Here is a 26,012-nt window from a genome sequence, read left to right on the forward strand (position 1 = left end):
TGCAATCTGTGAACAATTATCTTTGAAATAATTTTTTAAACTACAGTGCTAAGACTTATAGGTCTAATCTGTTTCAAAGACTTAGTATCATGCACCTTAAGGATTAGACAGATATTGGTATGATTGAAAGCTTTTAGTACTCTACCTCCACCAAAAAAACTCTTGACAGCACAGATCACATATCCTTTGATAGTCTCCCAAAAGTGTTAAAAGAATTTAGCCGTGAAACCATCTTCACCTGGAGCTGAGAAAGGGTTAATTGAAAACACAGCTGATTTGACTTCTTTTTCTGAAATAGGCCTCACCAGAGTTCGATTTATTGCTGCTGTTATTTTTCTAGGCATTCCTTATAACTCTTCAGTATGATCTTTAGGAAAGCTGGTTGAAAAAAATTTCAAAATACCGTTGAGCGATTTCAGCAATGCCCACCGCATCCGATGCCGTCCCCCCATCCTCATCTCTAAGCTCTTTAATTTTGTTCCTTCTATTCCTAGCTTGAAACTTGGAGTGGAAGAACTTCGTATTTTTATCCCCCCATTTCAGCCATTGTATTCGGAATTTTTCTCTCCAATATCTTTCCTCTTGCTCACAAGCTTCCTCAAGTTCAGCTTCTAAAATACGAATTGTTGCTCCATTTGCAAGCTGCCCTTTGTTTGTTTCATCTAATATCTTCTCCTTAAGGCTCATGATTTTTGAATTTGAATTGGAATTAGAGGTTCATTGCCACTCCACTAGCTTGTGCCTGCTAGACTTTAACTTCCCAGCCAACCTAAACATTGCTGAACCCACTACCTCGTGTTTCCAAGCTTGCTTGATTATGTTTCCAACCTCTTCCTTCTCACACCATCGCTCTTGAAATCAAAATCTTCTTTTAGATCTCCTTTCCTCCTTGTGTGAGCATAATAGCAATGCCTTATGATCCGAGCCCAAGTCATCTAGGTGTTTGACAAAGGCATCAGAAAATTCAGACCTCCATGCCACTGAAACAAGAGCTCTGTCCAGCTTTTTCTGTATAAAATTACCTCCAAACTGCCTATTATTCCAAGTAAATTTTTTTCCTTCAAACCCCATGTCAACTAGTCCTCCCGCATTAATGAAATCATTGAAATTTTGAATGGAGTCAGCTGATTTAGCTCTACCACCCTCCTTTTCATGGTGCGCTCTGATAGCATTGAAATCCTCAGTTAATAACACTTGGTCTCCCCCATGTGCCATAATCTGTAGCAGCTTTGTGTATTGCTCATCTCTTCCAGCCTCATCAGTGTGTAAGTAAACACCAATAACTTCCCATTTCCTACTCTCCTGTTGGCTTTCCATGATAAAGTGAATGAAAAACGTATCATGGTTCAAAATTTGTACATTAACTCCCTCCTTCCATGTCACGACTAATCCTCCTGCCATTCCAGTAGGGTTCACTGCAAAGCAAGACTGAAAACCTATCCTCCGCAGTACTCCTTCCACAGTCGAGATATTATTTTTTGTTTCGGATAAAAATAACACCTCGGGGGAATGGGATTTATTAATCCCTTTAATGTTGTGAACTGTCAAGGGTTTCCCCAAACCTCGATAATTCCACATCACCATCTTCATACCTCCTTGGGAGCCAAATGTGGGGTGGCACCCACTCCCTGTTCTGATTTAGCCGTTTCTTCCGAGCACTGTTTCTTATAGCTTGCTATATCGCTGCTCCCTTCTGTTCTCCTTTTACTTCCTGAGATTGCACTATACAAATTTTTCCTTCTAGCTATCTGTTTCAGTTTCAATTTCTTCGAATTTTCCTTTTCTCCCTTCGCCTTCACTACCCCAATGGAGAAAGTTAGCTCCTCCATTTTGTTCTGATTTGCTATTCTTCTTATTTCTTCTCCCCCACTCCTTATATCCTCTACTCCTTTAATTATTTCAGTCTCTCTTCCTTCTTTTTCCTTACTGGTCAGGACCTTGCAAGAGCTTTGAGCCTCATTCTCCTCTTCTCTCTTTTGTGAACTTCTATCTTGGATAGAGAAGTTTGCGAATTCTAACATTAAATTAACAGGTACTGGTTTCTGTTCTCTACTTTTTTCAGATCTGTTGTGATTGCTGTTTGGATTCCGATTTTCTTTTTCATATTCCACTCTTCTTCCAATTTGGTCTGCTCTGAGCCATCCTCCCAATTTCTCCTCTATTTCCTTTCCAGTCGCCACATCCTCCAAGTGCTGTTGACAATTTCTGATTTTATGTCCAATACTCCCACAATAATAACAAAAGTTACCAATGCGCTCGTATTTGAGTTGGAGTTCAGTAACTATGTTATTGCTGCCAGAGATTTTTAGCACTCTTCGTAATGGCTTTGTAATATCGAGCTTGACCTTAATTTTTAGCAGGCTTTCCTCCTTACTCCGCATAGAGAAAATACCAACATCTAACACCTCCCCTAAGGTCTCTCCTATCCTCTTTCCCAGATCTTTTGTTTTGCAATGCTCTGGGAGGCCCCAAATCTGAATCCAGATGGGTACAGAGGTAAATTCTGTGATGAGTTTGGAAAACTCTATTTCTAAATTAGTGATGATCAAACATTATTAATGTGATTAATTTTAATTTTCATATATTGATTTAAATATTTTTGCAATGCAGAATTTTAGTGTTGGGCCGAAAAATATTAGCCAGCCCAATTCATATACTCAGCCTTGGAATTGAATTTATATGGCTAAAATAATGGTTGTGTTAGTTGGGCCAGAATTGATGAATTAAGCCCAATTGATCTTATCATTAGCTTTGATATAAATAATAAAAAAAGTGTGGCTGAAATATTTTGAATGGGCCAGATTCAATTCACATTATCACTAGACCAACTCAAAATCTTGGTTGGATACTCCAATGCTTAATCCGAAAATATTTCATCAGGAAAGCAAATGTTGATATTTGCCTATGCCTTCCAATGGATCTCAACACTAACCATGTGATGGATTTCAAATTCATTCAATTATCATTTATTGCATGGGAACTATGAGAGAGAAATTGACAAATTGATTTGATGGTGATTAGCAATGCTACACGCTACTCCACCTAAAGGAAGTAAAAGCAACTCACATTAATTAATTTACTCAAACTCACTTGATTGCTTTTCTTCATATCTCTTTCTCTCTCATCTCTTTCCTTCTCTTTGGTCCTTACACAGCAAATCATAGAGACTTTGAGCTATCAAAAAGAAGGGAAGGCAAGCAACAAAGACCATCACAATGATGGCAAGAAAAAGAAAACATAAAGTATGCTGTGGCTGAGATTCTTATCACTTGTAGTAAGATTTTGTGATGAGATCTTGGCTTCTTCATACCAAAAATGGTTGAAGGAGATTCGGTCAGCAAAGAGAAGATCCTTGGAGGGATGGCTTGTCACTGCTTTTGGGTTCACTCATCAAAGAAGGTAGCTAGGGTGGCTACGTGAGGGAGGAAGCAAAAGTGGAGCAGAAGAAGCCATCATCATCATGAAGCATCAAGGGCCAGAAATCCATCTTGGAGAGCAAGCCAAGGATGGAGCGCTCGGATTGATGAAGAGTGATGACCAAGGAAGGACTAGAGGTAATTGCATCTTGGGTTTTACATGGGTTATCTCTTCTCTCTCTCTCTGGCCGAATCAATTTTGTTCATGGAGAAGAAGAAGTTGGCTTGGTTTTTTAGTTTTAAAGGTGCAGGCTTCCCTCTTCTATAAAAAGAGAGAACAGCCACGGTTTGGAGTAAGGAAAAAGTGTGAGAGTGCAAGGCACAGGGTTCTTAGAGCTACCTGAGCTAACAGATTTTCTTCTCCTTCAATGTATTATGTTTTGTATTTTTCTATTTAATTTTGTCATGTCTTGAGTCTCATGGAAAAAGGCAAACAGTGAGGTTTGTATAAAAAAGCCATAGAGCAGAAAAAGGCAGAGAGTGCAAAATTAAAAGAAAAAGCCATAGATGTCCTTAGAGTTCCTTTGTTTATCTATGTTGTGTTTCATGAATCTGTGGGAATCTCCTTGTAAGTTGGGTTAGCACTTTACAGATTGTAATCAGGAAGATTATAGTGAAATTCTATCATGTTTGTGATGGAGACTGGATGTAGGCTGCACTGCACTTAGCAGCTGAACCAGGATATATCTGGATGTAATTTTCTCTCTTTTCTACTCCATTTCTATATCTACTGCACAGGAGCAAAAACCAAAAAATATCTCGTGTCAAGTGACGAGACAAAAATAAAAGTCTCGTGGCTGGGGACGAGATAAAAGAAAAAGTCTCGTGGCTAGTGACGAGATAAAAAGACAAGAAGTTTTCAAAATTGGTTTCAAAGGTCAGGAAGTATTATCAAGCAAAAAGGGGGCTAAGATTCAAACCCCCCTTCTCTTAGCCACTGATAACCATCAATTGGTATCAGAGCTTGGTCTCAAAGAAATCAAGCTTTGCAGCTTGGAGTAAAGATCCTCATGGCAGAAAACAGTGGCTCAAATGTGGTGTCCTACAATCTGACCGAAGGACAATCAAGCAACAGACCTCCTCTTTTTAATGGGAAAAATTATACCTATTGGAAGGAGAGGATGAAGATATTTGTACAAGCAGTGGATTACAGACTGTGGAAGATCATCCTGGAAGGACCTCAATATCCAACTGTGACAAGTGCCGAAGGAGTTGTTTCTCTCAAACCAGAAGCAAGTTGGACGGATGAAGATAGAAAAAAGGTGGAGCTCAACGCCAAGGCTATCAATCTGCTCAACTGTGCTATCAGTTTTGAGGAGTACTGGTGCGGTATTTTACAACCACACTTACTAACCGGCAAGTGCACCGGGTCGTACCAAGTAATACCTTATGTGAGTAAGGGTCGATCCCACGAGGATTGATGGACTAAGCAACACTAGTGTTTGATAGGCTTAGTTAGACAAACAAGAATTGGTGTTGAGATGCAATATAAAAGACATTAAACAATATCAAAAATATTAAAGAAGGGCGAGTAATTAAGTTGGGAATAATATATGGACAAGGCAGTTAAGGTTTCAGAGTTATCTATTTTCTGGATTGACTTTTTTTATTAACTATTTTAATTATGCAAGATTTAATTCATGGCAAACTATTTATGACTAGATCCTAATTCCTTAGACCTTTCTAGTCTCCTCTAAAATTCATCAACAGCCAATTCCTTGGTCAATTAATTCCAATTAGAGGGTGATGATCAAATTCTAGTTTATATGCCACAAGAATCCTAATTATCCAAAAATAAGGGGATTATATGTCACGTATCCCGTTAAATACAAACAATTAGAAATTCAGGGTAATATGTTTTCAAGCTATTATTCAAGTAAAGAGCTTTTCCAAGTTATACAAGAACTCAAATAGAACATGGGTCATACTTCCATTCCACCCAAATTCATAAAATAAAGAACGAAAACAATTATTGAAATATAAATCAAAACATGAATTAAAATAGAAAAATAATATTATCAATCCATACAATAGACAGAGCTCCTAACCTTAACAATGGAGGATTAGTTGCTCATCGAATATGAAATGTAAATTTGTATGGAATAATGTTGTGGAATGTTGTGCTGGAACCACCCTATTGGGATCCCTTTTATATCTAATCCTAATAAATAAAAAAAATCAAATATCTAAAATTAAAATTGAAATAATATCTTTTCCTAAAATAAGATTTGAATTTAAAATTTGAATTAATTAACAAGTCTTCAGCTGATGGGTGGGATCACTTGATTTGTCCATTATGCAGCTTTTAATCTGTGATTTCTGGGCTAAGAACTGGGTCAAAACAGCCCAGACATCACCCCCAGCGTTTTTCTACTTTTTCTGCACGTGGCGCATGTGACGCGTCCGCGTCGTCCACGCGTTCGCGTCATTTGTGCATATTCCAGTCCACGCGATCGCGTCAGCGTCATTGCGATTTCCTCCATTCTGCGCGGTCGCGTGAGCCATGCGTCTGCGTCGGTATTCGCTGGTCATCTCCTTGGCTTCTTCTCTTTCTCTGCAGAAACTCCATCAAATTCCGCCAAATGCTACCTAAAATAAACAGTATTATACAAAACTCAAAATAGCATCCATAGTGGCTAAAATATAATTAATTCTTAATTAAATTCAACAATTTAGATGCAAATTCACTAGGAAAAGATAGACAAGATGCTCACGCATCACAACACCAAACTTAAACTGTTGCTTGTCCTCAAGCAACCAAAACTAATATAAGCTTAGGATGTGAATTTGCATGAGAATGAGAGTTCGATTAAGCCCATGTTTTCTCTTATAGTGGGGTTTATAACTGCAATCCTGAACAGTTTTGACATCTTTCTTTATCCTTTGAAGTTCAGAATGATTGGCATCCATAGGAACTCAGAATTCAGATAGTGTTATTGATTTTCCTAGTTTAGTATGTTGATTCTTGAACACAGCTACTTTATGAGTCTTGGCTGTGACTCTAAGCATTTTGTTTTTCAGTATTACCACTGGATACATAAATGCCACAGACACATAACTGGGTGAACCTTTTCAGATTGTGACTCAGCTTTGCTAAAGTCCCCAGTTAGAGGTGCCCAGAGTTCTTAAGCACACTCTTTTTGCTTTGGACCATGACTTTATCTGCTCATTCTCAAGCTTTTCACTTGACACCTTCACGCCACAAGCACATGGTTAGGGACAGCTTGATTTAGCCGCTTAGGCCAGGATTTTATTCCTTAGGGCTCTACTATCCATTAATGCTCAAAGTCTTGGATCCTTTTTTTTTCTTACCCTTTGCCTTTTAGTTTCAAAGGTTATTGGCTTTTTCTGCTTGCTTTTTCTTTTTCTTGTTTATTTTATTTTATTTTATTTTTTTTTCCGCAAGCTTTGTGTTTTTCACTGCTTTTTCTTGCTTCAAGAATCAATTTTATGATTTTTCAGATTATCAATAATATTTTTCTTTTTCATCATTCTTTTAAGAGCCAACAATTTTAACATTCATAAACTTCACTATCAAAAATTATGCAGTGTTCATGTCATGCTTTCAGAATTACAGAAAATACCACCACATTTAAGTAAATCCGACTATTTTTAAAATTAACTCAATTTCTCATGCAATACATCACTTCTTTTTCTTTTATTTTTAGATTCAAGTTCAGTGAGTGGTACATGAAACGTCTTTTCAGCATTAAAGCAATTAAATGAAAACTAAACTAGTCCTAGGATTCTAACTAATAAAGGATCATGCAACAAACAAAGAAAAATAACAAGAAACTGGAACATAATATAGAAAAGAGGGAAGGAATAAAAATGAAAGGAACTCAACCACCTTAATTATCCTAGCGGTCATTTTATTCTTTAGGTTGTGTTCCTCCATGAAGATGATTCGCCTTCCTTTGGTGCCATAAGAATAGACAGAAAACCTATAAGCGAAGCGTCAACACCAAACTTAAAGGTTTGCTTGTCCTCAAGCAAAGAAGAACTGAAAATAGAAGAGACAAATATTAAAATGAAAGAAAAAATAAAAGGATAAGAGAATAAGAGAGAATTAGGATTGGGAGAGAGAGAGAGAAAGAAAATTGGGCGGCGCAAGCGACGCGTTCGCGTCAATGACGCGATCGCGTGCGTCGCGCATTCTTCATAATGACGCTTTAGCATCAGGCACGCGATCGCATGACCAAATTTGTGCTTTTAGCACACTTCTTGCCTCAAGCCAGCTTAACTCTCTGTCCAGACACCTTCTACGTCGATTTTTTGGGTCACGCGTTCGCGTGGATGACGCGGTCGCGTGAAGTGGCAAAATTCATGAATGACGCGGTCGCGTGAGCCATGCGTCCGCGTGGGCTTGTTTGTGCTAGAGGCATCATTCTTGCGCCACTCCAGCGCAACTCTCTGTTCAAATTTATTTTTCACGCACACATGATTTACGCGTTCGCGTCAATGACGCGATCGCGTCGTGTGCCTCTCTTTTCTTTTCTTTTTTTTTAGAGCTTGAGGTGTTCGGTTCCTGGAAGAACATAGCTGCATGATCAGAAAATTAGTAAGAACTCAATAAAAATAAAATAACTAAGAAAAAATACTACGAAAAATAGCGAAGGATACAAAATTATCGGGTCGCCTCCCGACAAGCGCTTCTTTAATGTCACTAGCTTGACGGTCAGTTCTGCTAGTTCAGCAGATGAGTGGACCTCTGGCGGTCAATCTCGCCTCCAAGATAGTGCTTCAACCTCTGGCCATTCACTGTAAATTTCCTGTCAGAATTATCTTCCTGTATTTCCACATGACCATATGGTGAGGCTCTGGTAACCACAAACGGTCCTGACCACCGGGATTTCAGCTTCCCGGGAAAGAATTTGAGCCTTGAATTATATAGAAGCACTTTCTGTCCTGGCTCAAAGACTCTAATGGCAATCTTCTTGTCATGCAGTAGCTTGGTTCTCTCCTTATAGAGCTTGGCATTCTCATAGGCTGAATATCTAAATTCATCAAGCTCATTCAACTGAAGCATCCGCTTAATTCCTGCAGCTTCTGAGTCAATATTCAGGTACCTGATTGCCCAATAAGCCTTGTGCTCCAGCTCCACTGGCAAGTGACAGGCTTTGTCATAGACCAACTGATACGGGGACATGCCAATTGGAGTCTTGTATGCTGTTCGGTAAGCCCAGAGAGCATCATCAAGCTTCCTAGACCAGTCCTTTCTTGAGATACTGACAGTCTTTTCCAGAATCCTCTTAAGTTCCCTGTTGGAAACTTCAACCTGTCCACTTGTCTGAGGGTGATAGGGGGTTGCCACTTTATGACGGACGCCATATCTATGCAGAAGAGAGTCCAGTTGTCTGTTACAGAAGTGACTTCCTCCATCACTAATGAGTGTCCTTGGGACACCAAACCGGCTAAAGATATACCTCTGAAGAAAGCTCATTACCACCTTGGCATCATTGGTGGGTAGAGCTACCACTTCCACCCACTTGGACACATAATTAACTGCCACTAGAATATAGTTGTTTGAATGTGAGGGTGGAAAAGGTCCCATGAAATCAATACCCCACACATCAAACAACTCAACCTCAAGAATCCCCTGCTGTGGCATTTCATGGTTGGCAGGGAGATTCGTTGCTTTTTCACATCTGTCACAGTACTTTACAAATTCTCTTGAGTCTCTAAAGAGAGTTGGCCAGTAAAACCCACTTTGAAGGACCTTTGTAGCTGTCATTTCACCACCAAAGTGGCCTCCATACTCAGAACCATGACAGTGCCAAAGAATCTGCTATTTTTTTTCATCTGGGACACACCTCCGGATAATTCCATCTGAACACCTTTTAAAAAGGTATGGTTCCTCCCAAATGTAGTACTTTGCATCAGTCAATAGCTTCTTCACTTGTTGCCTACTGTACTTCCTTGGGATAAAATTCATGGCCTTATAATTTGCAATGTTTGCAAACCATGGAGCCTGCTGAATGAGAAACAATTGCTCATCCAGAAATGTCTCAGTTACAGCTGTGGGTGGTTGCACTTCTGCTTCAGGCTCAATTCTGGAGAGATGGTCAGCTACTTGATTTTTTGACCGTTTCCTGTCTTTTATTTCAATATCAAACTCCTGAAGGAGTAACACCCATCTGATTTATCTTGGTTTAGAATCCTGCTTGGTTAGAAGGTACTTCAAAGCAGCATGGTTAGTATAAACAATAACCTTAGAACCAAGTAAATAGGACCTAAACTTATCAACAGCATACACAACAGCTAATAATTCTTTTTCTGTAGTTGTGTAATTCTTTTGAGCATCATTTAACACACGACTGGCATAATAAATGACATGTACAAGCTTACCATGCCTTTGTCCTAAAACAGCTCCTATAGCAAAATCACTAGCATCACACATTAATTCAAATGGTAAATCCCAGTTAGGGGGAGCTATAATGGGAGCAGAGGTAAGGTTTGCTTTCAGAATTTCAAAAGCATGCAGACAATCAGAATCAAAGACAAAAGGAACATCAACAACCAGCAGATTGCTCAATGGTTTTGTAATTTTAGAAAAATCCTTTATAAATCTTCTATAAAATCCTGCATGACCCAAGAAACTCCTAATTGCCTTAACATTTGTTGGTGGTGGTAATTTTTCAGTTACCTCCACCTTTGCTCTGTCAACCTCAATTCCCTTACTTGAAATTCGGTGTCCAAGAACAATGCCTTCTGTAACCATAAAATGATATTTTTCCCAATTTAAAACAAGGTTTGATTCTTGACACCGTTTCAAGACAAGAGATAAATGTTTAAGGCAAGATTTAAAAGAATTACCAAAAATAGAAAAGTCATCCATAAATATCTCAATAAACTTTTCAACCATATCAGAAAAAATTGAAAGCATACACCTCTGAAAAGTTGCTAGAGCATTGCAAAGTCCAAATGGCATTCTCCTGTAGGCAAATACTCCAAAGGGGCATGTGAATGCTGTCTTTTCTTGATCTTGAGGGTCCACTGCAATTTGATTATATCCAGAATATCCATCTAGAAAACAATAAAAAGCATGACCAGCTAACCTCTCAAGCATCTGATCAATGAAAGGGAGGGGGAAATGATCCTTCCTTGTAGCAGTGTTGAGCCTCCTGTAATCTATGCACATTCTCCATCCTGTGACTGTTCTTGTAGGAATAAGCTCATTCTTTTCATTCTTGATCACTGTCATCCCTCCTTTCTTGGGAACTACCTGCACAGGACTTACCCAAGGACTATCAGAAATAGGGTAAATAATACCTGCTTCCCATAATTTCATTACCTCTTTTTGGACCACCTCTTTTATAGTTGGATTAAGTCTCCTTTGTGGTTGCACAACTGGTTTGGCATCATCTTCAAGAAGAATCTTGTGCATGCACTTGGTTGGACTAATCCCTTTCAAGTCACTAATGATCCACCCAAGAGCTGTTTTATGACTCTTGAGCACTGAAACAAGCGCCTCTTCCTCTTCAGGCTTCAAGGAAGAGCTAAGAATCACTGGATATGAATCATTTTCACCCAAAAATTCATATTTCAGAGAAGGGGGTAAGGGTTTGAGCTCAAGCTTGGGGGCTTCCTTCTCCTTTATAGGCGTGTTCATCAGCTCATTTTGGGATGGTGAATCATCAACTTCAACTAATTCATACTCAGAAATAGGATCCAGAACATCATCAAGTACCTCAGCTTCCAGTACTTCTTGAACAAGTGGTTTAATAACATCTATTTTTATGCACCCCTCAGAATCATTAGGGTGCTTGAGGGCTTCAAAAACATTTAGGACCACCTGTTCTTCATTGACCCTCAGGGTTAATTCACCCTTTTGTACATCAATCAGGGCTCTACCTGTAGCTAAAAAGGGTCTACCAAGTATAATAAAGGGTTTTACCTCCTCTTCCATGTCTAATATAACAAAATCAACAGGAAAAATAAATGGTCCTACTTTAACAAGTAAATCTTCAACCACACCTACAGGTAATTTAATAGAAAGATCAGCAAGTTGAAGAGAAATACGAGTAGGTTTTACCTCCTCAATTTGAAGCTTTTTCATCACTGAAAGTGGCATGAGGTTGATGCTAGCTCCAAGATCACATAAAGCTCTTTGAATGCCGACTTCTCCAATGGTGCAAGGAATGACAAAACTCCCTGGGTCTGGCATTTTCTCAGGAAGGGTGTGTTGAATAATAGCACTGCATTCCTTAGTTAACACTACAGTTTCTTGCTCCTTCCAATTCCTCTTGTGGGTCAACAACTCTTTCATAAATTTAGCATAGAGAGGCATTTGCTCCAGAGCCTCTGCAAAAGAGATGTTGATCTGCAGCTTCTTGAAGACATCTCAAAATTTAGAGAATTACTTTTCTTTGGACGCCTTCTGAAGCCTCTGAGGATATGGCATTTTTTGCTTGTATTCAGGGGCCTTTGGCAAGTGTGGGATAAGTGTCAAGAGAGTCAGGAAATGGGTTGTCTGCACGTTTAGGAGGGGCATGCTCTACTTCTTCTTTCTTCTCCTCTAGAGTTTCCTTTTCAACTAGATCTTCATTGACCTTAGTATCAGAACTAGCTACCTTACCACTTCTCAATTGAATGGCCTTGCAATCTTCTCTTGGGTTCACTACTGTATCACCAGGGAATGTATTTGAAGACCTTTCCGGTAATTGCTTGCTCATTTGACCCATTTGCACCTCCAAGTTTCTAATGGAGGCTCTAGTTTCTTGCACGAAACTCATCATCATCTCCCACTTAGAATCTTCTTGGGATTTAGAATTTGCCTGCTAAGGTGGTTGTTATTGCTGAGACTGAAATTGGCGGTTATTATAGTTGTTCTGTTGAAAACCGCCCTGAGAACTATTGTTGAAGTTCTGAGGTCTCTGAGGTTGATCTCTCCACCCAAAATTTGGGTGATTCCTCCACCCCTGATTGTATGTCTTAGAATATGGATCATTGTTTGGATTTCTAGGACCACTCCCCATGTAATTCACCTGTTCAGAAGAGGGTTGAGCATAATCATAATTATCATTTTGCATAAAGTTACCTGTCATGTCATAGGAGGTATCTTGGGGTGGATTTTGAGTGTTGATAGCTGAGACTTGCATGCCACCCATCTGTTGAGTGAGTAGATTTATCTGCTGAGACATAAGCTTGTTCTGAGCAAGAAGAGCATTAACGGCTTCTACTTCCAACACGCCTCTCTTCTGAGCGGTCTCAGAGTTCACAGGATTCCTGTTAGATGAGTATAAATATTGGTTGCTTGCAACCAATTCAATCAGCTCAATAGTCTCCTCTGGTGTCTTCTTCTTGTGCAATGAACCGCCTGCAGAGGTATCTAAGCTCATCTTGGACATCTCACCCAAGCCTTCATAAAAAATATCTAATTAGGTCCACTTGGAGAACATGTCAGGAGGGCATTGCCTAGTCAGCAGCTTGTACCTTTCCCAAGCTTCATAAAGAGTTTCACCCTCCTTCTGTCTGAAAGTCTGAACTTCCAACCTAAGCTTAGTCAGCTTCTTTGGTGGGAAAAATTTTGTGAAAAACTTAGTAACAACCTTGTCCCAAGTATTCAAACTTTTCTTTGGTTGGGAATCTAGCCATAACTTTGCTTTATCCCTCAGAGCAAACGGGAAGAGCATGAGTTTGTACACCTCTGGGTTCACTCCATTTGTCTTCACAGTATTACATATCTGCAGAAAATTAGATATAAACTGATTTGGATCTTCATGAGGAAGTCCATGATACTGGCAGTTCTGTTGCACCAGTGTGACCAATTGTGGCTTCAACTCAAAGTTGTTTGCAGTTATAGGAGGCACCACAATACTTTTTCCATAAAGATCCGCAGTAGGGGAAGAATAAGAGCCAAGCACTCTCCTCTGTTGATCATCCCCATTCGGATTTACCACATTGGCATTAGCATTATTATTTGCCATAGTGGATTCTGCAGCCTTGCAAAGTCTTGCTTGTTGTAAACGTCGCCTGAAAGTTCTTTCAGGTTCAGGATCAAAGTCTAAGAGATGTTCTTTATCTCTATTCCTGCGCATACACAAGCAGAAGACAAGAAAAAAAATGGGACTCTCTACGTCAGAGTGCAGAGAAGTCCCTGTGAGGTAACCTGTGTAAAATAATAAAATAAAAATACTAACTAAATAAATAAATAAAATTTCAAAAATAATAATTGGAAATAAATAAAAATTTCAAAAATTTAAAATAAAAATTAAACAGAAAAATTAAAATAGAATCAACTGAGTAACACCAAACTTAATTTCAGAAATTAAGAAAGATTATTAGTATTATTTATTAAATTTTTTTTCAGAAGTTAAAAATAGAAATAAAATAAAATATTAAAAGATAAGAAAATTAATAGGAAGAAACAAAATGAAAATAAAAGAAAATAAAAAAAAATAAAAAGGAAGATAAAAAAAATGGACGCAAGTTTGAAAACAAAATTCAAAGGTTAAATAAAGTATGAAAATTAAAATGGGGAACAGAAGGAGGGGGTTATCAACGAAAAAACAAAGGAAAAAGAAAAAAATTTTTTTACGGGAATTAAAATAAATAAAAATTAATAATAATGATAATAAAACTAATTAAAATCAAAACGCCTAATCTAAACAATCAAGTAACTAATAGTTGTTAATCACAGTCAATTCCCGGCAACGGCATCAAAAATTTGGTACGGTATTTTACAACCACACTTACTAACCGGCAAGTGCACCGGGTCGTACCAAGTAATACCTTACGTGAGTAAGGGTCGATCCCACGAGGATTGATGGACTAAGCAACACTAGTGTTTGATAGGCTTAGTTAGACAAACAAGAATTGGTGTTGAGATGCAATATAAAAGACAAACAATATCAAAAATATTAAAGAAGGGCGAGTAATTAAGTTGGGAATAATATATGGAGAAGGCAGTTAAGGCTTCAGAGTTATCTATTTTCTGGATTAACTTTTCTTATTAACTATTTTAATTATGCAAGATTTAATTCATGGCAAACTATTTATGACTAGACCCTAATTCCTTAGACCTTCCTAGTCTCCTCTAAAATTCATCAACAGCCAATTCCTTGGTCAATTAATTCCAATTAGAGGGTGATGATCAAATTCTAGTTTATATGCCACAAGAATCCTAATTATCCAAAAATAAGAGGATTATATGTCACATATCCCGTTAAATACAAACAATTAGAAATTCAGGATAATATGTTTTCAAGCTATTGTTCAAGTAAAGAGCTTTTCCAAGTTATACAAGAACTCAAATAGAACATGGGTCATACTTCCGTTCCACCCAAATTCATAAAATAAAGAACGAAAATAATTATTGAAATATAAATCAAAACATGAATTAAAATAGAAAAATAATATTATCAATCCATACAATAGACATAGTTCTTAACCTTAACAATGGAGGATTAATTGCTCATGGAATATGAAATATAAATTTGTATGAAATAATGTTGTAGAATGTTGTGCTGGAACCACCCTATTGGGATACCTTTTATATCTAATCCTAATAAATAAAAAAAATCAAATATCTAAAATTAAAATTAAAATAATATCTTTTCCTAAAATAAGATTTGAATTTAAAATTCGAATTAATTAACAAGTCTTCAGCTGATGGGTGGGACCACTTGATTTGTCCATTATGTAGCTTTTAATCTGTGATTTCTGGGCTAAGAACTGGGTCAAAACAGCCCAGACATCGACCCCAACGTTTTTCTACTTTTTCTGCACGTGGCGCATGTGACGCGTCCGCGTCGTCCACGCGTTCGCGTCATTTGTGCAGATTCCAGTCCACGGGATCGCGTCAGGCACGCGATCGTGTCATTGCGATTTCCTCCATTCTGCGCGGTCGCGTGAGTCATTCGTCCGTGTCGGTATTCGCTGGTCATCTCCTTGGCTTCTTCTCTTTCTCTGCAGAAACTCCATCAAATTCCGCCAAATGCTACCTAAAATAAACAGTATTGTACAAAACTCAAAATAGCATCCATAGTGGCTAAAATATAATTAATTCTTAATTAAATTCAATAATATAGATGCAAATTCACTAGGAAAAGATAGACAAGATGCTCACGCATCAAGTACCGACGGGTATCACGTTGCACAACAGCAAAGGAAATCTGGGATAAACTCCTAGTTACTCATGAAGGAACAACCATTGTGAAAAAGACCAGGATTGATATGTTAAACAGAGAGTACGAAATGTTTGCAATGAAGGAAGGAGAATCCATTGATAAGATGTTTGAACGCTTCAACACCATTATTGTTGGCTTGGATGCTATGGGAATCAAGTATCCTGAATCTGTGCTAGTGAGAAGAGTGTTGAGATGTCTCACAAAAGAGTGGGAAACAAAAGCTTTAATTATCTCTGAGAGTAGTGGTCTTGACTCTATGACTTATGATGATTTGAGAGGAAATTTACTTGCCTTTGAAAACACCTACTTAAAAAAAGATTCAAAAAAGAAAGGAATAGCTTTTTCTTCTGTCACTAATCCTCTGGATGATGAATCCAGTGATAACTCATTTGAAAATGAATTTGTGTTGTTTGCAAAAAAATTCAGAAAAATGGTGAAGCTCAAAGGCAAAGGCAGCAGCTCAAGGAAAATGAAGAAAGATCTTAGCAAAGTAACTTGTTACAACTGTAAGGAAATGGGGCATTTCAAATCTGATTGTCCCAAGTTAAAGAAGGAAGAGAAAGCCAAAAAGAGGAAAGAAGAAGGGACTGATGGCTTCATGGGAAGATTTGGAAAATGACTCGGATGATGATGATGAAGAATCTGAGACCAAGTCACAACCTTGTCTCATAGCAGATCACATAGATCAGGTAGTCTTTCATAACCCTAACACTGAAGATCTTCATCTTATGATATACCACCTTTCTGAAAAAATAAGATGCTTTCTGCTGGAAAATCAAGAACTTGAACAACAAATCACCATTCTTAAAGCTGAAAACAGTTTTCTTAAAGAAAAAGTGAGGGAGGCCGAAACTGCTTGTGATCTTGTTGAAGAAAATAAGCAGTTAAAAGCCCAAATTAAGAGCTGTGAAAGTGATCATTCCGTTCTTGCATATGTAGACTGTTTTAAAAGAAATGAAGAGTTGCTTAAAGAGGTTAAGAGGCTTAAGGAAGACTTAGCCCAGTTCACCCAAAGTTCTGAAAATCTGAATCAAATCTTGGCTAGTCAAAAACCTCTTTATGATAAGGCTGAGTTGGGGTTTTATAAATCGGCTGAAAAATCTCATTTTGAAAACTTTGCTTCATCCTCTAATGATACAAGATTTCAAGATCCCACCTACTTTAACAAAATAGCAACTCCAAGATTTTGTAGACTATGCAATCGAAATGGACACTTTCCTATTCAATGTTTTTTTAGTAAAAGAATGATTGGTGATAAAGTTTGTAAAGTTGTTTTTTATTACACTGGCTTAGGACATAAGAGATGGTTTAACGTGAAAGGATCCAAGAAAATTTGGATACCTAAGTCACTTAAGCTTGTTTTGTAGGTGTGCCTAGCATCCAAACGGAAAGAAAATATGTGGTACATGGATAGCGGATGCTCTAGGCATATGACCGGAAAGACAACCTTCTTCATAAAGCTTGATGAATATGATGGAGGACTTGTCACTTTCGGTGATGATGCAAAAGGAAAAATAGTGGCTGTTGGGAAAGTTGGTAAAAATTTTTCATCTTGTATAAATGATGTTCTTCTTGTACATGGTTTGAAACATAATTTACTTAGTGTTAGTCAATTGTGTGATTTAGGCTTTGAGGTTATTTTTAGGAAGTTTGTTTGTTTAGTTGTTTGTGAGAAAACTAGGGATATTTTATTTGAAGCTAAAAGATGCAATAATGTGTATGGATTGACTCTTGAGGACCTAAAAGAATAAAATGTAGCATGCTTTACATCTCTTGAATCTGAAAAATGGCTATGGCATAGAAAGTTGGGTCATGCAAGCATGTACCAAATTTCTAAGCTTGTTAAAAAAAATCTGGTTAGAGGAATTTCAAACATCAAATTTGATAAGGATCTTACTTGTGATGCTTGCCAATTGGGCAAACAAGTAAAATCCACCTTTAAACCTAAAGATGGAATTTCAACCAAAAGGCCATTAGAGATGTTACATATTGATCTTTTTGGACCAACAAGAACTCAAAGTTTAGGAGGTAAACACTATGGTCTTGTGGTGGTAGATGATTACTCTAGATTTGGTTGGGTACTTTTTCTTGCTCATAAAAATAATACTTTTCATGCCTTCTCTACTATTTGCAAGAAAATTCAAAACGAAAAAGATTTAAAAATTGCCAATTTAAGAAGTGATCACGGAAGAGAATTTAAAAACCAAGACTTTGAAAAATTCTGTGATGACTTAGGAATTTCTCATAACTTTTCATGCCCTAGAACCCCCCAACAAAATGGGGTGGTTGAAAGAAGGAATAGGAGCCTTCAAGAGATGACTAGGGCTATGCTTTGTGAGAACGAGATTCCTAAATTTTTATGAGCTGAAGCTGTGAATATAGCTTGTTATATTTTGAATAGGACAATCATTAGAAAAGGGTTGAAGAAAATTCCTTATGAGCTATGGAAAGGAACCCCTCCAAATCTTAAGTACTTTCATGTTTTTGGATGCAAATGCTTTGTACTTAATAATAGAGAAAACCTTGGAAAATTTGATCTAAAATCTTATGAAGGAATATTTGTTGGATATTCCACCACAAGCAAGGCCTATAGAGTTTATCTCAATGAACATAGAACTATAGAGGAATCCATACATGTTACTTTTTGTGATTCTAACTTAATTTCCAGTGCTTTGATAGATAATGATTCAGATGGTGAAAAGGCTGGAACAAGTGAAGAAAATCCCAAATCTGCTCAAAACGAAGAATCTGCCAGTCCAGTTTTGTCTCGTCAGATTGGAAGAGATATTTCTATTTTATCTTCTGAGCAGACACGAGAAACTGAAACAGTGAGACCACCAGAAACTCATCAAAGCTCAACACCACTTCGGAAGCCTAGAGAATGGAAGTCTATGAGGGGTTATCCTCATGACTTCATAATTGGTGATCCTTCTCAAGGAGTAACAACAAGATCCTCCACCAAAAGGCAATCTGAACCAAGCAATTTTGCCCTCTTGTCTCAAATGGAGCCCAACAATGTCAAACAAGCTCTTGAAGATCCATCTTGGGTCAAAGCAATGCAAGAAGAGCTTGCTCAATTCGACAAGAATGAGGTTTGGACACTAGTACCTCATCCGGATGGTAAGAAAGTTACGGGTACTAAGTGGGTGTTTAAAAATAAACTTGGTGAGGATGGACAAGTTGTTCGTAACAAGGCTAGATTAGTGGCCCAAGGTTATGATCAAGAAGAGGGTATAGATTTTGATGAGTCTTTTGCTCCGGTAGCTAGAATGGAAGCCATTAGATTGCTTCTTGCCTATGCTGCCCATAAAGGTTTCAAAATGTTTCAAATGGATGTTAAATGCGCTTTCCTTAATGGCTTTATTGATAGAGAAGTGTATGTGGCACAACCCCCCGGTTTTGAAGACAAAGAATTTCCAAATTAAGTTTTCAAATTATCAAAGGCCCTTTATGGCCTTAGACAAGCTCCAAGAGCTTAGTATGAAAGGCTTAGTGCCTTCTTATTGGAAAATCAATTTCAAAGGGGTACCACCGACACAAATTTATTCATTAAAGCATCTAATGATGATATTCTCCTAGTTCAAGTTTATGTTGATGACATTGTATTTGGATCGGCCAATGTATCCTTGTGTGAAGAGTTTGGAAAACTTATGACTAGTGAGTTTGAGATGAGTTTAATGGGAGAGCTAACTTTCTTTCTTGGCCTCCAAATCAAACAAACTCCTAGTGGTACTTTTATTCACCAAGGAAAGTATGCAAAAGAACTTATCAAAAAGTTTGGCTTAGAAAATTCCAAACCAATGGGTACACCAATGCATCCTAACACAAAACTTGAAAAGGATGATGATGGTCAAGATGTGGATGAAACAAGGTATAGATGAATGATAGGTTCACTCATGTACCTTACCTCCTCTAGACCGGATATTGTTCAAAGTGTGGGTGTATGTTCAAGGTTTCAATCACACCCGAAAGAATCCCATCTTACGACCGTTAAGCGCATCATTAGATACATTAAGGGGACTTATAATTTTGGATTATGGTATCATAAATCTGATGACTTTTGTGCAGTAGGGTTTTGTGATGCAGATTATGCGGGAGATAGAGTGGATAGATGGAGCACATCCGGCATGTGTTGCTTCCTTGGAAGCTCACTTAACATGTGGTCAAGCAAGAAGCAAGCCACAGTGGCTTTATCCACGGCTGAAGCAGAATACATTTCTGCATCTGCATGTTGCTCTCAATTAATTTGGTTAAAAACATAATTGGAAGATTACAAATTAAAGATCAATAGTATACCCTTATTTTGTGATAATATGAGTGCTATAAATATTTCAAAAAATCCTGTTCTGCACTCAAGAACCAAGCACATTGAGATAAAATATTATTTTATTAGAGAGCATGTGCAAAAGGGTACTATTGATATTCAATTTGTAAAATCTGAAGACCAAATTGCTGATATTTTTACAAAACTCCTCTGTGAAGACAGATTCTGCACCTTGAGAAAAAGTTTGAGAATGTTTGATTTAAGTTCTATTGATAACTTGTGAATATCTGATTCTGTTCAGTTTTGTCTCGTAGGTTTGGACGAGATAAAAATGAGGGCATGATGGAAGAGCTATAATCAAGGGGGAGGCAACTCAGAATTTAATTTTCATGGGCCCTACCAAATATCTTTGACCCCACCATGACAGTTTTGTTAGTTCCTTATTTTTTTGAAAAATAAAATCACAAAATCTCTTGGTTGTTTTATCAAATCTTGTTGGAAGAAGCATGTTGTCAAATCAAATCTTTCCTTCCAACTAATCCCTTGATTCAAGAAAGCTCCTTTTCAGTTTTTTTTTGAAACTTCCCTGGTTAATAACCGCGCCCTTAATGGTTAATAACTCCCTCCACTATCTCTTTCCAGCCAGCATTTAATGTCCCTCTAACCTCCCTCCACTCACCTCACCATTCGGCCACTTCTCTCTCTCCAACTTCCATCACCATTCATCTTCCTCATAATGAAAAAGAAAGCAGCACCAAGGAAGAGTGAAAGAATTCGTCTCTCTCAAAAGTCTTCCACTCCCCAAACAGATACACACATACACATTCACTCCACTTCTTCATCTTCTCCTTCACCTCCCACCAAGAAAATCGAATCCATGAGGCGCAAAGTTATAGCCCAGAAATCTTCTGGAAGGAGAAAAAGTGACAAGAACAAGGAACCAAGCATGGAGGAAGAGGAAGAGGAATCTCATACATCACCTCCTCCATCACCACCGAAGAAGTCCACCCCTCATGCGTCTGGAAAAAGCTCTCAGAAAACCAAAGGTTTCGTGCTTCATAAGACTCGGGAACCCGCAAACCTTGGATCAATGGATTTCAAGAACAAATTTCATAAGCCACATTCTCATTTTGATTCTTCAAGGTTTTCTACATGTGCATTCTATGAATTCCATAAAGAGGTTTTGGAAAAGCGGCATCTGTGTCCCTCATACTTGGTGAATCTTGATTCTCTGGCTTCTAAAGGGATTGATTTACATCCTCTGTTTGATAATCTCAAATGGTCTCCATTGCTCCTTATTCACAAAATGGTTTACCCAGGGTTGGTAAGACAGTTTTATGTGAATCTGAGATTGATTGATGGTAGTCTTCACTCCTACGTGAAGCGTGTGCATATTACTCTGAATGCTGAGACCATTGGCTCTGCCCTTGGTTACACTGATGAAGGGCCGAGGGTTTATATGACTGACAAATAGGATGCGCACGTTGGGGTCGCATACAAGCAAGTTCTTCATCAAATTTGTGAGAATCTGTCTGGACTAGACGGCACTGTTCCTACTCACAAGGCTCTTGGACCAACCAACTCCCTGCTGCACCGCATCATAACTCACATTCTTACCCCCACAGAGTGGCTCTCATAACAGGGTAACCGTATCTGATTGTCTCATAATATTTTCTCTCGTTACTTCATCTTCTATTTCATTTAGCTATCTCATGATTAGACATATGTGGGAGTCTGTAAAGAGTACAAAAAAGGCTAATTTACCTTATGGACTGTTTCTCACGTGCATCTTTGAGTACTTTAAGGTAGATTTAACAAATGAGGATGTAGAGAACAAAGTCTCTATGATCAAAGGAGGCGGGGCTGTTAAAAAGGGAAAGAAATATATGGCTTCTGATGATGACTTTGAGAGCCGGCCAGAATTCTCAAAGGCGACCGATTCCCTAAGAGACATTCTCACAGAATTCTCAAACATGTCCGATCTCATGGTTCAATTTCATAAGTCTGCACGCAAACTTGCATATGAAAATGAGTCGGCCTGGAAGAAATGCCAAGAAAGGGTCGGTCTAATGCTTGAAAGCCTGGATGATGAAGTGGGTAGTGAAGCAGGGGCCAAGGGATCTGACTTTAATCTCTCTGATGATTAAACTTATGTTTACTGTTTGATATTGGCACACTTAGGCTCAATTTGGTACTTTGTTTTGGCTTGTTTCTATTGGAACAATAACTCTGTGATACTTTGTAGACACTTTTGGGTTATATTTTGTATATTATGTTTTCATGTTAAAATCTTCTTGCAGGTGCCCCTTTGATGACAAAAGGGGGAGAAAGTGCTGAAAATTGAAATGAAAAATAAGGGATGAACAGGGATGAAATTTTCTTTTGAAAATTCATGATCACCCTTGTTAAAAGAATACATGATTGATAATATTTGATGCATGTTGATAATATTTGATTTGTTTCACTGTGATTACTGCTGCTGGAAATGCATTTGGTTTATGATGTTTAGGAATGCATTTGTTTTGATGAATGCCTAGTTGTTGAGTTATCTTGATAAATATGCATGCCTCTATTAAAATAAGAATTTTCTGATTCATTTTGGTAAACATGCTGACTTGATAACTTATTTATTTTTCTGGCAGTTCCTTTAAACTGTGTAAAATATAACAGCTGCCAGGTTTGATGTGATCATGTGTGTTTCAAAAATATTTTCCTTACCACAATAATATTGCTCTGATATCTTGACTGAAAAATATTTAAAAATCTTTTAAACATCATTTTTCTTTGTACTCAATTGATGTGTGTAAATTTTGAGCAGAAAATCAATTTATGATAACAAATAAGTTTTGATTATCAATTCAAATCTGCTCATAAATAAAGCATTTAGCATCATGTAATGAATATGCTAAATAACATTATTACTTGAAGTTTGATTAAAACTGTTACAGGTTAGTGCCTCCCTTGATTAGAATGGCATATATTAAGGGAGAGCCTTGTGACAATTTGAAAGGGGGAGAAAAACAAATCTTCAAAGGGAGTACTCTATACTCTAATTTTTGAATTTCTTTCCATTTCAATTTTAATAATGTTTGTCATCAAGGGGGAGATTGATGAGTTTGGAAAACTCTATTTCTAAATTAGTGATGATCAAACATTATTAATGTGATTAATTTTAATTTTCATATATCGATTTAAATATTTTTGCAATGCTGAATTTTAGTGTTGGGCCGAAAAACATTAGCCAGCCCAATTCATATACTCAGCCTTGGAATTGAATTTATATGGCTAAAATAATGGTTGTGTTAGTTGGGCCAGAATTGATGAATTAAGCCCAATTGATCTTATCATTAGCTTTGATATAAATAATCAAAGAAGTGTGGCTGAAATATTTTGAATGGGCCAGATTCAATTCACATTATCACTAGCCCAACTCAAAATCTTGGTTGGATACTCCAATGCTTAATCCGAAAATATTTCATCAGGAAAGCAAATGTTGATATTTGCCTATGCCTTCCAACGGATCTCAACACTAACCATGTGATGGATTTCAAATTCATTCAATTATCATTTATTGCATGGGAACTATGAGAGAGAAATTGACAAATTGATTTGATGGTGATTAGCAATGCTACACGCTACTCCACCTAAAGGAAGTAAAAGCAACTCACATTAATTAATTTACTCAAACTCACTTGATTGCTTTTCTTCATATCTCTTTCTCTCTCATCTCTTTCCTTCTCTTCGGTCCTTACACAGCAAACCATGGAGACTTTGAGCTATCGAAAAGAAAGGAAGGCAAGCAACAAAGACCATCACAATGATGGCAAGAAAAAGAAAATATAAAGTATGTTGTGGCTGAGATTCTTATCACTTGTAGTAAGATTTTGTGATGAGATCTTGGCTTCTTCATACCAAAAATGGTTGAAGGAGATTCGGCCAGCAAGAAGAAGATACTTGGAGGGATGGCTTGTCACTGCTTTTGGGTTCACTCATCACAGAAGGTAGCTAGGGTGGCTACGTGAGGGAGGAAGCAAAAGTGGAGCAGAAGAAGCCATCATCATCATGAAGTATCAAGGGCCAGAAATCCATCTTGGGTTTTGATGAGAGTGATGACCAAGGAAGGACTAGAGGTAATTGCATGTTGGGTTTTGCATGGGTTATCTCTTCTCTCTCTCTGGCCAAACCGGTTTTGTTCATGGAGAAGAAGAAGTTGGCTTGGTTTTTTAGTTTCAAAGGTGGAGGCTTTCCTCTTCTATAAAAAGAGAGAACAGCCATGGTTTGGAGTAAGAAAAAAGTGTGAGAGTGCAAGGCACAGGGTTCTCAGAGCTACCTGAGCTAACAGATTTTCTTCTCCTTCAATGTATTATGTTTTGTATTTTTCTGTTTAATTTTAGCATGTCTTGAGTCTCATGGAAAAAGGCAAACAGTGAGGTTTGTATGAAAAAGCCATAGAGCGAAAAAAGGCAGAGAGTGCAAAATTAAAAGAAAAAGCCATAGATGTCCTTAGAGTTCCTTTGTTCATCTATGTTGTGTTTCATGATTCTGTGGGAATCCCCTTATAAGTTGGGTTAGCACTTTACAGATTGTAATCAGGAAGATTATAGTGAAATTCCATCATGTTTGTGATGAAGACCGGATGTAGGCTGCACTACACTTAGCAGCTGAACCAGGATATATCTGGGTATAATTTTCTCTCTTTTTCTACTCCATTTCTGTATCTACTGCACAGGAGCAAAAACAAAAAAATATATCGTGTCAAGTGATGAGACAAAAAGAAAAGTCTCGTTGCTGGGGACGAGACAAAAGAAAAAGTCTCGTGGCTAGTGACGAGATAAAAAGACAAGAAATTTTTAAAATTGGTTTCAAAGGTCAGGAAGTATTATCAAGCAAAAAGGGGGCTAAGATTCAACGCCCCCTTCTCTTAGCCACTGATAACCATCATTCTGCATCACATATCGAAAAATTCTCCTTCCATTGCTTCTGATTAAGAATGTAATTCTTAAAAAGTCACGGAGCTCCCTTTTCTATTCGCAGAACACCAATCTCTTTTCCAAAAAAGAATTGATAAAAGTTACCTCTATGCTCTAGAATTTTGAAACCTTCTGGTTGGGACCAAATGGCATAGAGAGCTCCAATGTGCCTCTACTGAATTGTCTATCAGCGAGGAATCTTTCAACCAAACTTTTAGAGCATTTCTCTATCCATTCTTGTATATCTTCATCAGCGTACAAAATCACCTGATTCTCCTCTGCATCACTCATACCTTCTTGTGTATTTAGAGGGGCAGCATTGGCTGCCATAATAAAACCTAAAGCACTCGACGTAAATTGATTAACAATTTTTAGTATTATCCTAAAACCCTAGCAGAACACTGAAACCCTGGCAGCAGCAGGGCACTCCCTAATTTTTTGGTTTCTATGATTATCGTATTGATTGATACACATAATCATCATTTGGTTGATCAACGCAGATTCATAGAAGTCGAGATATTCGATCATATTTTGTAGGCTGCGCTCAAAATTTTATGAGTTCATTAATATTATTTAAGAAAAAAGAAACTAAACACTTTCAATTTCACTTTCAAAAAATAAAGCAAAACAAAGAGAGCATTGATAATTGATTTTTCTTTTGTAGTTTTGGTAATGTATTCGTGGTTATTACATGGAATAAAATCGTACATTTAATTTAATTGTTAGATCTAAAAATAGAGTAGAATATAAAATCTATAAATAGATGAATAAGTCAAGTGATTCAATTATCAGTTATCTATATTTTGACTTTTTCTTAATTTTTTTATTTTTACTTTTATTTTTCATATACGAGATAAATAAGATGATAATTTCGAATTTTATATATAAAAAAAAAAAAGAAAAACTTGTATGTAAATCAATCCATACAGAGACGGATTTAGGTTAAGAAGAGAGGGGGGCATTTGTCTTCACTGGATAATGAAAGTTAATAATAATTATATATAAATAAATATATTTGATCTTATTATTATATTATCTATGTTTTTATATTAAATTATAAATTATTTTTTTGCAAATTATATTAAAAAAATATTTTATTAAATTTAATATGTAATTTTATATATCACATTAAATTTAATTTAGTATCAAAAACTAAAAATTAAAAAAATAATAAATAGTGATAATATTCTTTTTAAAATAGTTAATTAATTAATTACTAAACTGATGCTTA

General features: G+C 37.2%; 1 protein-coding gene and 1 non-coding gene across 2 annotated transcripts; one reads left to right on the plus strand and one right to left on the minus strand.

Annotated features, from left to right (window-relative positions):
* Positions 1-858: 858 nt before the first annotated feature.
* On the minus strand, positions 859-1,584 carry LOC148554918 (uncharacterized). The gene has a single exon (XM_088490548.1). It carries the CDS (start codon positions 1,582-1,584, stop codon positions 859-861), a length of 726 nt encoding a protein of 241 aa, XP_088346674.1.
* Positions 1,585-12,815: 11,231 nt separating this feature from the next.
* On the plus strand, positions 12,816-12,919 carry LOC148554919 (small nucleolar RNA R71). The gene has a single exon (XR_015888032.1). It is a non-coding gene; the product is annotated as a small nucleolar RNA R71 (small nucleolar RNA).
* Positions 12,920-26,012: the final 13,093 nt, after the last annotated feature.

The sequence above is a fragment of the Arachis ipaensis genome, chromosome B6, assembly GCF_059453495.1.
Source record: "Arachis ipaensis isolate K30076 ecotype BB chromosome B6, ASM5945349v1, whole genome shotgun sequence".
NCBI classification, from domain to species: domain Eukaryota; kingdom Viridiplantae; phylum Streptophyta; class Magnoliopsida; order Fabales; family Fabaceae; genus Arachis; species Arachis ipaensis.